The sequence below is a fragment of the Papilio polytes genome, unplaced genomic scaffold (assembly GCF_000836215.1).
Source record: "Papilio polytes unplaced genomic scaffold, Ppol_1.0 DF820622.1, whole genome shotgun sequence".
NCBI classification, from domain to species: domain Eukaryota; kingdom Metazoa; phylum Arthropoda; class Insecta; order Lepidoptera; family Papilionidae; genus Papilio; species Papilio polytes.
The window spans coordinates 1,795,092-1,807,995 of NW_013528582.1; the positions used below are offsets into that span (position 1 = coordinate 1,795,092).

At 36.1% G+C, this 12,904-nt stretch overlaps 1 protein-coding gene across 1 annotated transcript in view; it reads right to left on the reverse strand.

Annotated features, from left to right (window-relative positions):
• Positions 1–11,668: 11,668 nt before the first annotated feature.
• Positions 11,669–12,904, reverse strand: part of LOC106110427 (glycine-rich protein 1-like) — a 3,293-nt gene continuing 2,057 nt past the window's right edge. The window contains exons 4-5 of the mRNA XM_013292250.1: positions 12,626–12,787; positions 11,669–12,174 (exon numbers count right to left, since the gene is read on the reverse strand). Of these exons, the coding sequence (XP_013147704.1) occupies positions 11,669–12,174; positions 12,626–12,787 (668 nt within the window). The remainder of the gene's footprint in view (positions 12,175–12,625; positions 12,788–12,904) is intronic.

Genomic DNA, 12,904 nt, shown 5'->3' on the forward strand with positions numbered 1-12,904 from the left:
AGCTAGAAGATATCCAAAACTTATTGTTAGATTGTGAGAGAAACAGACGGGAGCCAGCTTCTTTTCCGGGAGTTGAAGCTCAACCCGTCCGATGTAGGCATTGTTATGTCAAAATTGGCTGAGCCAGCATCTGTAACGGCTATACGATTATGCCAGCTCGTTTCTTAAAGTCTAAGAGTAGCACTATGCGATTGACATGTCTCTTAAGAAAAAATCTCCCCTTTTCCTAACAAAGATTAAAAAATGTAATTATCTGCTGATAATAATAATAATAATTTGAAATGGTATAGAATTTTCTCGAATAAAACATAAAGAATGTCCAAACGTATGTTGTCAAACGTGAAACCAAACATGACAAAGTAAACTTGCGAGATAACAAATAAGTTAAAATTTAAACACGAAAATTAGAAATTAAATATTCTGGAGGAAAATGAGGGTGGAGCAAACAAACTTACGCTGCCGATGTTTACATAAGCTAGTGTTTAATTACACTGTTTACTTGCTTACGAGCGAAAACTGTATCACGTAGTCCAAGTATAAAGTATATATTTATTTCTAATTAAAAGACAGTAACAGCTACTTCAGAATTCTCAAAATTATTTAAATTTTCAAATTAATAGTAAATCTCTAATCTATGCATAAAAAGAATTTGTCAATATCAATTTTATCAATACTAATAAAAAAGATAAATCGACCTTTCGTTCCGATTTAACCTAAAAATTACTAAACTCCTAAGTAATAGATAGTTGTTTCGTTAAAAATAACAGAGTAGGGAATACTATAAGATAATAATAATAATTTATCAATCAGCTCATTGAGGAGTAGTCTTATGTAAATGAAATCCCCGACCTGGAGACTCTTCAATCAGCTACTTTATTGCATTACGTCAAGTTGCTGTAAAAAAAATAGTTCCATATCCTCGCAATAAGGTGAAAATATTTATATTCCTGGTCAGACTACAAATATATCTAAAGCCGAGCGATTGTAGACCTAGCCTTACAACACAAGTGACGGAATAATGACACGTATCTGGTGACGTCACGGATTACGTAGCCATAGTAGTTGAAATGTCACTTTACAACAAACCGACTAAAGATGGCAGGTAGGATCCCACAGTAGATGTTAGTTTAACCAGATAAGCTTCCTACTTGGTAGGGTTATGTATAGCCTCAAAGCCCAACAAAGAGGCTCGTAATGTTAACGTCACGGCATTGATAGAATATTCTAGACCGAAGACTTATAAGGCCTACAGAGCATACTAGCTATGCATTAGCCATACGTTACCGTGGATCGCCGTAGACGAAGTATGTACATAAACATGTAGTTGACCCTCACATTCTACTAGAAAATGTGTAAAAAACGTTACAAAAAAACTTAATGTCAATTACCTTTTGTTGGTTTAATCACATATCAAACCTTTTTAAATTAAATAGATATAAAAACGTACTTGTCAGTCTAAGTCAAACCTTCCTTTACGAAGAATAAAGAATAAATAGTATTTAGGAAATTTTTGTGTTAATTACTTTTGTAGATACTTTTTTCATTATTTCATCATCATAAACTGTGATAATCAGCAAGAATTACATGTAAAAAAATTTTCTTTATTAACTAGTCGATTTTTAAATAGTGAATCGGCAATTTGTGGCAAATGAAATGTATACAATGCCGGTTTCATGTACGTGTAACACAAACCGATCCAACCGATGCATGTAAAAAGCACATGGCGGAAACTCATCGGAAATTCGCAAGCGAGGAATTCATTAGAATAAATTTCGGCAGCCCTCGTTAAACTAAGGCCCAAACTAGCAAATTAATTATAAAAGCCGTCAGCGCAAGGCGCGGGTTCGAACCCATCTGAGACGCACAAAGGGTGGCCTTAATTTAGGACGGGCCCTTTCACCCTTATCGCAAAGTCGGATCTCCCCACCATCGATCTTAAGGGTGACTTGACCCATTAGGGGGAGGGATGAAAGAAAATCGCGAGGGTTTTAGATTATTTTCGGGGGAGACCCGATGTACGTTGCCAAGTAAGATTATGTAGGGGTTAGTTTTCGTTTGTCATGCTTCTTTGTTATTTGAATGTGGAATGAATTTGATGGAGGTGTAGTCTGAATAATATATTGATTACTAGGTTACGTCCGCGACTCTGTCCGCATAAAATTAAAAAATAAAATGCCTAAGTGATCTTCCAGACTACGTTCTAAATCTATACCAAATTTCATTGAGATCCGTTCAACAGTTTAGGTGGCTTTCGCATTTATAGTATTCTCGTAGTAAGATGAGTATATTAATGAATTGAAGGCTTTAATATACCTAAACCTAAATTGATAACCGTTGACGTAAGCAAATAAAATGTCCAAAATTTAGCACCTATCATCGATAAAAATTTGATGAAGTAATTAAACAAAAACGTAATGAAATGTAATGTAAAAAACACATCTATAAATGATTTTAAACTAATGCTGACAATTTTCGAAGAGTTCATAATAAATATTCAACAGCTTTAAGGCGCAAATTGGCACCTTAAGCCACGTAAAACTCGACGCCATGCAAGACTCGGTAATAGCTGAATTGTTAGGCGAGTCACGAATTCCCAATGTACGAAAGTCGTCCCATTCTACAAGGCAAGACTGGGAGTTGTAGCATGGACATCATCAATAACCATTGCGTTACGTACATTGAACGTTTTGTTCGCACTATCTAAGAATTGTGCAATGTATTCCAAGCTATGAACATGTGACATACGATTTTTGACAATTCAGCCGCAATTGCAGTAACATAATGAAGGGGCGGGCGTCATCTTAGTGTGGGTGGGACGTGTCTGTCCGGAGGGGGAGGCTGGAGGGTTTTATTATAGGTCCGTGGAGCGGTCTGCGGCTGAGCCCCGCGCCGGGGACACTTCTTACGGCTATTGACGAAGGGTTACCATGTTTTGTAAAGATTAACTACGCAATATTTTTAATATCGTTATCATTTGCTAAACGTAGGCTACTTACTCTTAGTGTAATTGTAGGAAGCGAAAATTTTATGCTGTCTTTAAGAATACGTATTTCAGACAACCCTAATCTTAAGACTATAAATTCTGCATTTACTAATACTATAAACTAAACGGGAATGTTTTTTTTTTAACTCTGCGAACGATGTTGCAGGTAAAAGCTAGCTAAGTTGAGTTTTTGAAACGCTCTTTATATGAAAAAAGGTATGATTTCATACATAAAGAATTATTAATTTTTTGGCAGCCCTAGGAGATATCTATCGCGTACCCTCATACCACGTTCGGGCACAAGAAATTACATACTTTAATCTTATCGTCGGAGTAAAATAGAATATTAAATCGAACTGTCGCCGACAAATGGCGACCGTACTAAACAACGCGGGCGCCGTCGGGACGCGCACATTTCATTTGTCGGACCTCTGCGGCCGCTATCTTTAATATCCTCAGGAATGTCCTTATTAAAAATTTTCATCAAATACCAACACTTCAAGTATTTACATTTGTTAAGAAAGTTTAAAAGGCAATTAACATCAAGATTTGACCTGAAATGACCTTAGGGAATCCATGATACGTAAATAGTGCTACCTAAATATATATATAATGGTATTTACAACCGCATATATATATTGCTGAACTGTTAAAAATATATACTAAGTAACGTATAAGTTTACTCCAAAATTTTATATTCAATAATAAATAATATTCATCTGCGAACACACCAATCTCTCTACAGCGTTAAAGTGTTAGGGGTTTTCGTCCATTTTCTCCTTATCCTTCTCCCCATAGCCACTATATCTAACCCCACTGTACCCTTCCCTATAAACAGCGCTAAACACAGTTCGGGTGAAATTGTAAAATTCGTCCGGCAGACCGTTTTGTCTCTCTCTAAGCGAGCGTCAATTTGTTAAGATAACATTGTTACCGCTCGCCACCGGCCATTATTTACAGTGGGGAATTAATTTTAAGGTCAGTAATGAGACAGGATATTGGACGAGATTCCGATTGGTTTCTACAGATGGGGAAACTAATCGGGAACGAGAAGCAATTTCTCGATAGTTTCGCTGAAGCCAATTAAATCTAGATGCTCTCTTTCGGAAATTTGTTTTAAAGCTTACGTAACATTTATAATCACTTTTGATTTTACAAACTGACTTTGTAATTATTGTACATACTAGCTTCCGCCCGCAACTCCATCCGTCTTCATCTCTGTTGTCGCCATTACAAAGCTATAGTATCACTTAAAGACATAGGCTATATTCATTACTAAGTTCATTTTTATTCCGTGCAGTCGACGTCTATAAAAAAGTGACATCATACTAATATTACAAATGCGAAAGTTTAGATGCACATTCATCCAAACTTATGGACTCTAACAAACATCCATGTATGGATGCTTGTTAAAGTTCGAAGCCTAAATGGTTCAACGGATCTGGTTGGAGTTTGACACAGATGTAGAACATAGTCTGGAAGAACACATAGGCTACTTTTTTTAATTTTACACGGACAGAGTCGCGGGCAAAAGCTAGTTTTATATAAAAATTTTACTAATGTAATGAAAATTGATTTTCGTTATGGTTATCCAGACTGTCCTTCTCTAAAGATAAATCTTCAATATGAAGGTAATCCTCGAGTTGAAATGACATTAAAAATAGTATCAATGAGTGATAAATTCAATTAAGCATGAACATTAATATTCTAGCACCGTGGTCGTCAAGTGCCGCTGGGGGGATAGTGCAGGTCGGGCCCCCTCCCACAAAAAGAGTGGAGGGCGGTGGGAGTCGGATGATGGCCGAAATCCACGTTTTTAGGCCTACAAAGCTTTTTAGTATGGCGGCCGCGTAGGTTTTGTGGAAAATTTGACGTGTTTATTTATAGCTTGTAGGTATGTTGGTAGTATTAGTTGATTAACGATTGATTATGGACTCGATTGGCGTTCGAATATTTTGTGTTTCGGTAATGAACCGGTTTGATGATGCGTTTTTGTTTATTTTTAACATTTACTATAGGTAACAAAAATTAAGGTAATACTTAATTTTGTCTGTAAAATAGAATTTTCTTATTTATTCCGCTAATAGTTAATAATAATGCTAATAGTTTGAACTAATGTAATGTTGAATGTGACAGTAGAACACTTTCTAGAAGGATACATTAGTAAGTTTTTGTGATTCCTCGCGGACGAAGTCGCGAGCGAAAGATAGCAATTGAAATGTCATATAAATACCAGAATCATTAAGTTTTTCGTACTCATTTGTCAGTTAATGCAAATTAAAAATAAGTTTCGTAATTATCGTGATAAGGGTGAGTACACACTGCGATAGCGCTCGCCGACCAGCGTTACTTGACACCTCGCTGCTGACGCGCCACTATTAATCATAGAAAATGACGCGGCGCATTGTGTGACTCCGTTCAACTCAAAATTGTGAAAACCTACCCCCGGCCCAGCGCGGCGCAGGCGGACTAATAACGCGCTACGCTCACACTTCGGAAAATGCCCGCTGGGGGGGTACTGTCTGCAAAAAAAAACAAAAAAAACTTTTTTTTTACACTCCGTCTATGAAAAAGATATCTTCTTATAGATGAAGATATCTCAGTAGACCAGTTCAAAGTGCGAGTTTTATTCTACCCCGGAGTGTTGAGTTCAATACGTCAGGTTTTTTTTTAAATACTCACTACTTCCGGTAGTCCACAACATTTCGCGTATTCATGTTTTTCAGTCAATCACATGCATCTTTTAGTTTGATTTTACTCTATATAATTTTATGTTATTGATTTCCCGTATTAAAACTTAAAATGTAATATAATTAAACATATATCAAAAAGGCCATATTGCTTGAAACAGATTAACGACTATTAGATATGTATAGTTTTAATTTATTCGTCCATTTCATTTCTTGTTTTATTTTAGGAAAATTTTTTTTTTGTTTCTTTTTCCTGACCTTACAGTGCTCTAGAGGCTGACGATGACGTCACGCACGTGTGTGCGTGCCCTTGCCTGTGTGCGCGTGTCGCTCTGCAAGCGACGTGATATATTGAGAACTGCACCAAAAATCGCTATACCTAGTTTACATAACGTATTCTGCGTTACGTTTTGGTGCGTAAGGTCGTATAACTTTTTGATCGAATTTTTTTTCCAACGGTACATACTGAAATAGCATCTATAGACAAAATAGAATCTGGATAATCATAGCTTGTAGTTTTCGTATTCGAATTCGTTTCGTTCATTCGTTATCAACTCCAAAGATGAGCTTGAAATTTAATGCGAAATAACTGAGTTTTCTTGTATTATAGCGAATACAATGTCTGCAGAAAAATCAAATGGAAAGGTTCAAGTGCAGCGATAGTCGTCAAACCAAAACACATTTCAGAAAACGATATACTCGTTATACCTACAAGTGTGATACGATTGGCCCAAACAAGGAATAAATAAGGATATGTGTAAAGGTGGAAGGTGTAAACCCAAAAAACATTCTTTAACAGTTTTTTTTCGCCCTAACAAACTTTTTAGAACGATCAAAACATTTTATTCTACGAAATTGTTACCTACGCAAGACAGTTTTGTGACAGGTTTTCTAGAATTCAACGTTGAATTTTATTGTATATTCCTTAATTTTATACTAGCTGTTGCTTGCGACTTCGGCCCCGTGATATTAAAATTAGAAAAAAAAATATAGACTGTGATACTCACAGACAAATTACCTTTCTAATGGTGAAAGAATTTCTGAAATCGGCTTAGTAGTTTTTGAGTTATTTCAATATTGAAATATATATGCAAAAGTACAAATATTTTCTCTTTATAATATTAGAATGCCGGGTTATTGGCAACGGGTTATTAAAACGGACAATTTTTTTAAAACAATCTGCAGACCAAGTTCCATAACGGCTAATTTCGTTTTTAAGGCATTTTAGTGGATAACAATCTCGAAAATATTTGAGTAAAATGGGTCTTTGACTCGCATTTTTTTTATTGGACAGATAAATGATGTTTTTATATTGTAAAATAATCAGTGTTTAAAGGTTTTTATAAATCGGAAGATAAAATTAAGTTATCATTGACATTTTAAATAATTTTTTTAAGTTAACAGTGGTAGTGCCCGCTTTAACATCTTAGCACGAATGGGCCGGCACGCCCGGTGTAATACCACGACCACACAGAAGACAGGCGTGAAATAGAAGCAATTCCGTGTTTCGGCTGATGAGCGTGGTACCGGAGGCCTAATTTAAGTCCCTTTCTCTTTACCACCCTTTTCTTATAAGGAGAGGTTGGGAAGAGGAAGTGGATTTGACGGTGGAGGAGATGCATAGGAAGGGGAAATATCCTCTTTATATGCGTCTCCTCCTCCGTCATAAAAGGGTAGGCAACGCATCTGCAATTACGGATGTCTATAGGCAGCGGTCGCTTCGCCATTTTGGCGGTTTCAGGTGGCCGCTTGCTTGTTTGCCAACTTATGTTATAAAAAAAAAGTTTTAATTTCGACTTATTTTGAAAAATCGATAAATCAAGATTACTTAAAAATGGTTACCTTTTGTATAATGCAAATAGGGGTCAAAATTATCATAAATGATCCCCTCTATTACCTCCTAACGGGAATACGTCTAATTACCAATAACACTGTATTGAAAAGTATTTTAAATGTTGATTTGTATTAAATAAATCTGACATTACAGCCTAATAAAGGTAAAATTGTTTAAATAGGATTGTTTTATTTTTCCATCGAATTCAATCGATGAAGGCAGAAGTTTGCTAGGATTGTGTCAATAATCCTTTTTCTCTTCTTACCTAACTAAACGGCCATTAGTGTATTTTCATGTACTAATGATAACATATGAGTAGCATTTAAATTCTTAAAATAAATGATTTTCAACACAAACAACAGAAGTGACTAATTCCAACATTTGAAAACGAATTTATCTTCGAATAATATTACCAATTAAATGTCCGTGCTATTGACATGAACTAATAAATGTGTAACCAAACGCGTTTGTTAATCGATTTTTATAAAACAGCGCGCTGGGATCTGATAACCACCGCTGCATAATTATCGAAAAAGCTCGACATTTTAACGTTTCCGAACGATTTGCGTGCGTGTGCTAGTCAAAATAAATAAAGCGAAATAGCACATTGGTTCCACTTCGCCGGCTATCTCATTTGCGGTTCTCAGAGGAGTACTGCGTATCTGCCTATATTTCCGAATTTTATGCCTACAACGAACGCGCCCCTTTACGTGGCAATGTGTGAGTTTAGTTCCCGCTCTTCAACGGGGCCATTTTACATCGACCGGTGCGTTAGCGGGCGCCGCTATCGAATCCCTCCGTGTTTTATATATCGAACGGTGAACGGGATGGGTCAGATTAAAATTGCCAGCGTCGTAGTATGAGTTAGAAGTTGAGCGATAGTACAGGGCTGCGCCACCCCCGGCGCGTGATCGCGCTGACTATTGCGTGTGTGTTAGAGAATGAACATTTAAAATGCCCACCCCATGACGATCACTATGCCGCCATTTTGTTTTTTTTTTTGCAATGATTTTTTTGTCTATTTCAATTAGTACATTATTTACCTAAAGTATAAATAAAATAAATACAATATCCATAATTACTTGTTTAGTCATAAACATGGTGTTTTATTTTATGTATAAACTATTTGTTCCCGTGCGTCTTCATCCGCGTAAAATTATGAAAATTTTATTACATTGTTTACATGTGTCAAATTATCAATTGCAAATATCAAAATGACCAGACATGATGACAAACAATGGCAACCTTGCTCCCTTAATGTTGGCAGCAACTTTTGGTCTGTTTCCCACATTAGGGTTTTTATCCAAAATATTTATCCCCTAAGTTTAACAGCGTAAAAATATATATCAAAGCGTGACCTAAGTGTAAGTCTTTTTAAAAAACTATTTTTGTTTATTATCCTACTTGCTTTCGCCCGCGATTCTTCGCGTAATTTAAAAAAAATACTTTAGTGGCCTATGTGTTCTTCCATATTATGTTCTATACCAATGAATGTCATCGCGATCTGTTCAGCCGTTTCGCCATCAAATTCTAACTAACATCCATCCATAAATCCAAACTTTTGCAAATTAAGATGTTAGCAAGAAGTAGGATGTTAGGAAGAAGTAGGATTACAGAAATGGCGAACCAATGACAGGCGACTCAATATTTTCATACAAAATTAGGTATTATAATAGGCATTAAAACTAAAATTGTAATTTGAATATACATACCCAATTGGTCTCTGGATACGATCCAACTTGTAATCACATTAACAACTATAACATTACCAACCAAAAATATCGCCACAACTTATTACAAGCACTTCGCGTTTAACACAAACATCTTCTAATCGTAAAACTCCGATCCGTATTGCCAGAGGAATCTAGCTTAAATGTTAATACGTGATTCTGTAAGGGCAACGGTCACTTGCATTTCTCACATAAATTTGTATTTATTAACATTTACTTGGTAAGACCGTGAGATAAAGAGGGGTCATCTTAGGTGAAGGGTCGCGCAGAATTCAACCGGTTCTAAGTTAATCAAGTTTTAGAGGATGAGTTTTAACTTTGTGTTCGGTATAGATCGCCACGTTTGTTGGCGAACATTAATTTCGCGGCACGGGTTAATGCGGGTAATGGGCGATTTTTTATTCTCACTAATGGGTAGTATCGAATCCCTCTCGGGAACGGGGCCTACGGAGAGGTATGCGGGAGAAAGAGTCATATGTAGCCCAGCGAGACAGTCGATTAAAAAGTACGAGTTCAAAGGTCATCGGAAGTGGTTATTTCTCCAACATTGCGGGAGACACAACGGGTGTTTCAATTTTGTTAGAGAACAAAGTTACTTGCAATTTCGGTTTCGCATTTGGAATGGTGCACACAGGCGCATCTGCACCTGAATCCGCCAAAATGGCGAAGTAACCGCTGCCCATAGACATTCGCAATTAAAGATGCGTTACCCACCCTTATCCGACAGAGGAGGATACGCATATAAAGAGGATATCTCCCCTTCCTATGTATCTCCTCCTCCGTCAAATCCACTACCGCTTCCCATCCTCTCCATATAAGAAAAGGGTCTTAAAGGGAAAGGGACTTAAATTAGGCCTTCGGCACCACACTCATCAGACGAAACACGGAATTGCTTCCATTTCACGCCTGTCTTCGTGTGTGGTCGTGGTATTACACCAGGCATGTCGGCCCATTCGTGCCAAGATGTTAAAGCGGGCACTACCACTGTATATGATTTAATTATATTTATATTTGTGAGATAGCGCCATCTTTGGTAAAAGTGGGATACTTAAATAATCGATTTAAATCATTGGAAATGTGTAGTTTACAAGAAAGCATCGATAGATGTCGCCTTTTTGAATTCTTAAATGAGCCAGAGTTTTACACTGCGAGTATCTTTATGTTATTAAATTGTATATGTCGGCGGAACAATATTTATAATTTTAACGTCCCATCATCAATACATTAATTTATAAAATGAATTTAGACAGCCATTAAACATGACATTTAATTAAAGTAACGTTGCTGTAGCATATTCAACAGTGTGTCGATAAGTCAGCAAACCGACAGTTTCAATATTTTTTCTAAGAATATAAATCTAAGGCCTATCTTTAAAAAATCACTGACTTAATTAAAATAATAGATTAAGTAGCTTGTATTCTATTTTGTACTTAGTACTTCTCTTTAAATAATAACATTAACAAATTTAACTAAAAGACGAAAAGGAACAAAATATCTAAAAGTCAAAATCACTTTCATTATACGATAATAACTCTGTAAAATTGTACAAAGAAAGGTTTCTACTGTTTCTTAACATTAATTTATTTGTATGTTTACAGTCTTGTTAATTCACTTTAATTAATTTGTGAGTTTTAAAAGTTTGTCATATGACATCACAGCGCCACGATCTTGGCGGCGACTGTTACTTTAGTAAAGATTTATAAAAAGCAGACGCATGAAGAGCCACTCAGTACATTTCGGATTTTTGAAGAATAAATCTGTAAGTAGTCTTCAAGTCGATTTGCATAAGAATTGTAGTAATTGTAATATTCAATGCTATATCCTGTAACAAGCTGTTCCCATGCGACTTCATCCGCATGAAATTATGATAATATTTTTTTATTGTTTACATTTGTCAAGCTATCAATTACAAATCTCAAAATGACATGTCATGATGAGAACCTTGCTTCCTTGATGTTGGCAGATACTTATGGTCTCTTTCCCACATTAGGGTTTTTATCCAAAATATTTACTCACTAAGTTTAATGGTGTTAAAATATATAGCCTAAAGCATGACGCAAGTTTAGAAAAAAAAGTATTATTCAAAAATTTGCTGTAATTGCTGACACCTTAGGCAACAAAGAAGTGTGTGTTTACGCTTTATTTTAATAGTATAGAATTATAGATTCTAAAACTTATGTAATGAAACCCAGTCTGTTGCTGTTAACGTTCAAATAAATACTTCAAACTAAATGTGTATTGCAGTGGATGTGTTTTGCTTATTCGCTTAAGTCTAATTTATTTTTTTGTTTATCACCAACTTTTTCCTTGAAGTTTTTTCAAAAACTGCGCCCATGCCTGTAGAATAAAACCAACAAAAATACATTTCGCCTTTCGTTTGTTATTCATATAAAAATAACGATTTGAAATAGTCGAGGGCGACAATATCTTGTTAACTTTCAAACAGAACATCATCAGCCTTTAGCAGCTTCCATACTTCCACTGGTATTCCATCCGGCCCTACGGCCTTTCCGTTCTTCATACCTTGCACTGCTTTCTTTACCTCATCCACACTAATCTCTTTCACTATACCAATATTAATAGGTATGTTTTCCAACACCCCACTCCAAACATTCTCTTCGTTCATCAGTTTTTCAAAATATCCCTTCCATCGCTTTTTAATATCATCATCATTCATCAATATCTTTCCTACATCGTCTTTTATGCATCTAATATTGTTTATGTCTCTTCCACTTCTTTCTCTTTCTCTTGCAATACGGAACAGATGTTTTTGTCCCGGCGGGCTGTCCAGAGATTCGTATAATTTGTTTTGCGCCTGTGCCCTAGTAATTGCAATTGTTTTTTTAGCACATCGCTTACAATTCTTATATTCTTCTCTTTTACTCTTTTTCAAATCTCTATCATTCTCATCTACTGCTTGCCAGGCCTTAAATGCAACTTTCAAACAGAACATATGAAAAATAAATTATTAGGCTTGTTAAAGAAAAGAAAATTATTACTGTACCCTCATTTTTTGGACGTACGGTCAAATTTAAGTCGGAAATCTGATTTTTTACATAAAAATAAATACATTTAAAACCATAGAAAATCGGTCAACATGCTTTGCGTTTAAATGATAGCTATTGAGGTTCTTTACCTCCACAAAAACGATGATCCGTCCGTTAAGAATCACTTGTATAAGCATGATTGCCGTGGTAACGGTAATTATGTCTTAACAAACTTAATTAAAAAAATTAAATGAAACGCATATTTTTTAGAATGCTCATGATATATATTTTACCGATTTCCATAAAGAATGTGTCCAATTAAACTTGTTAAATTTTAAACTGCTAGTAACACGTAGGGCATGGTCTGCCACGGCGTCCAATCTTGACTATAAATTGCTTACGAGTAAGCTGACAAGGTCTACGAATGCCTGAACGTCCTCTTCCGATCACTCTTCCACTCGCCGAGCTGACAGAAGATGACGATGCACTTGAGCTGCGTTCGTTGATAATAACCAATGGTGACGGTGCTCCTTGGTAAGTGTAAGGAGCGTAAGCTTCAGAAGCTAATGCATTAACATAAGGAGTGTTGGCGCTAAATGCGTTATCGATGTTACCCACGGATGATGCAGAAGCTGAAGCAACACTTGAGGCGGATGAACCTTGGTCACTTTCGTTGATAA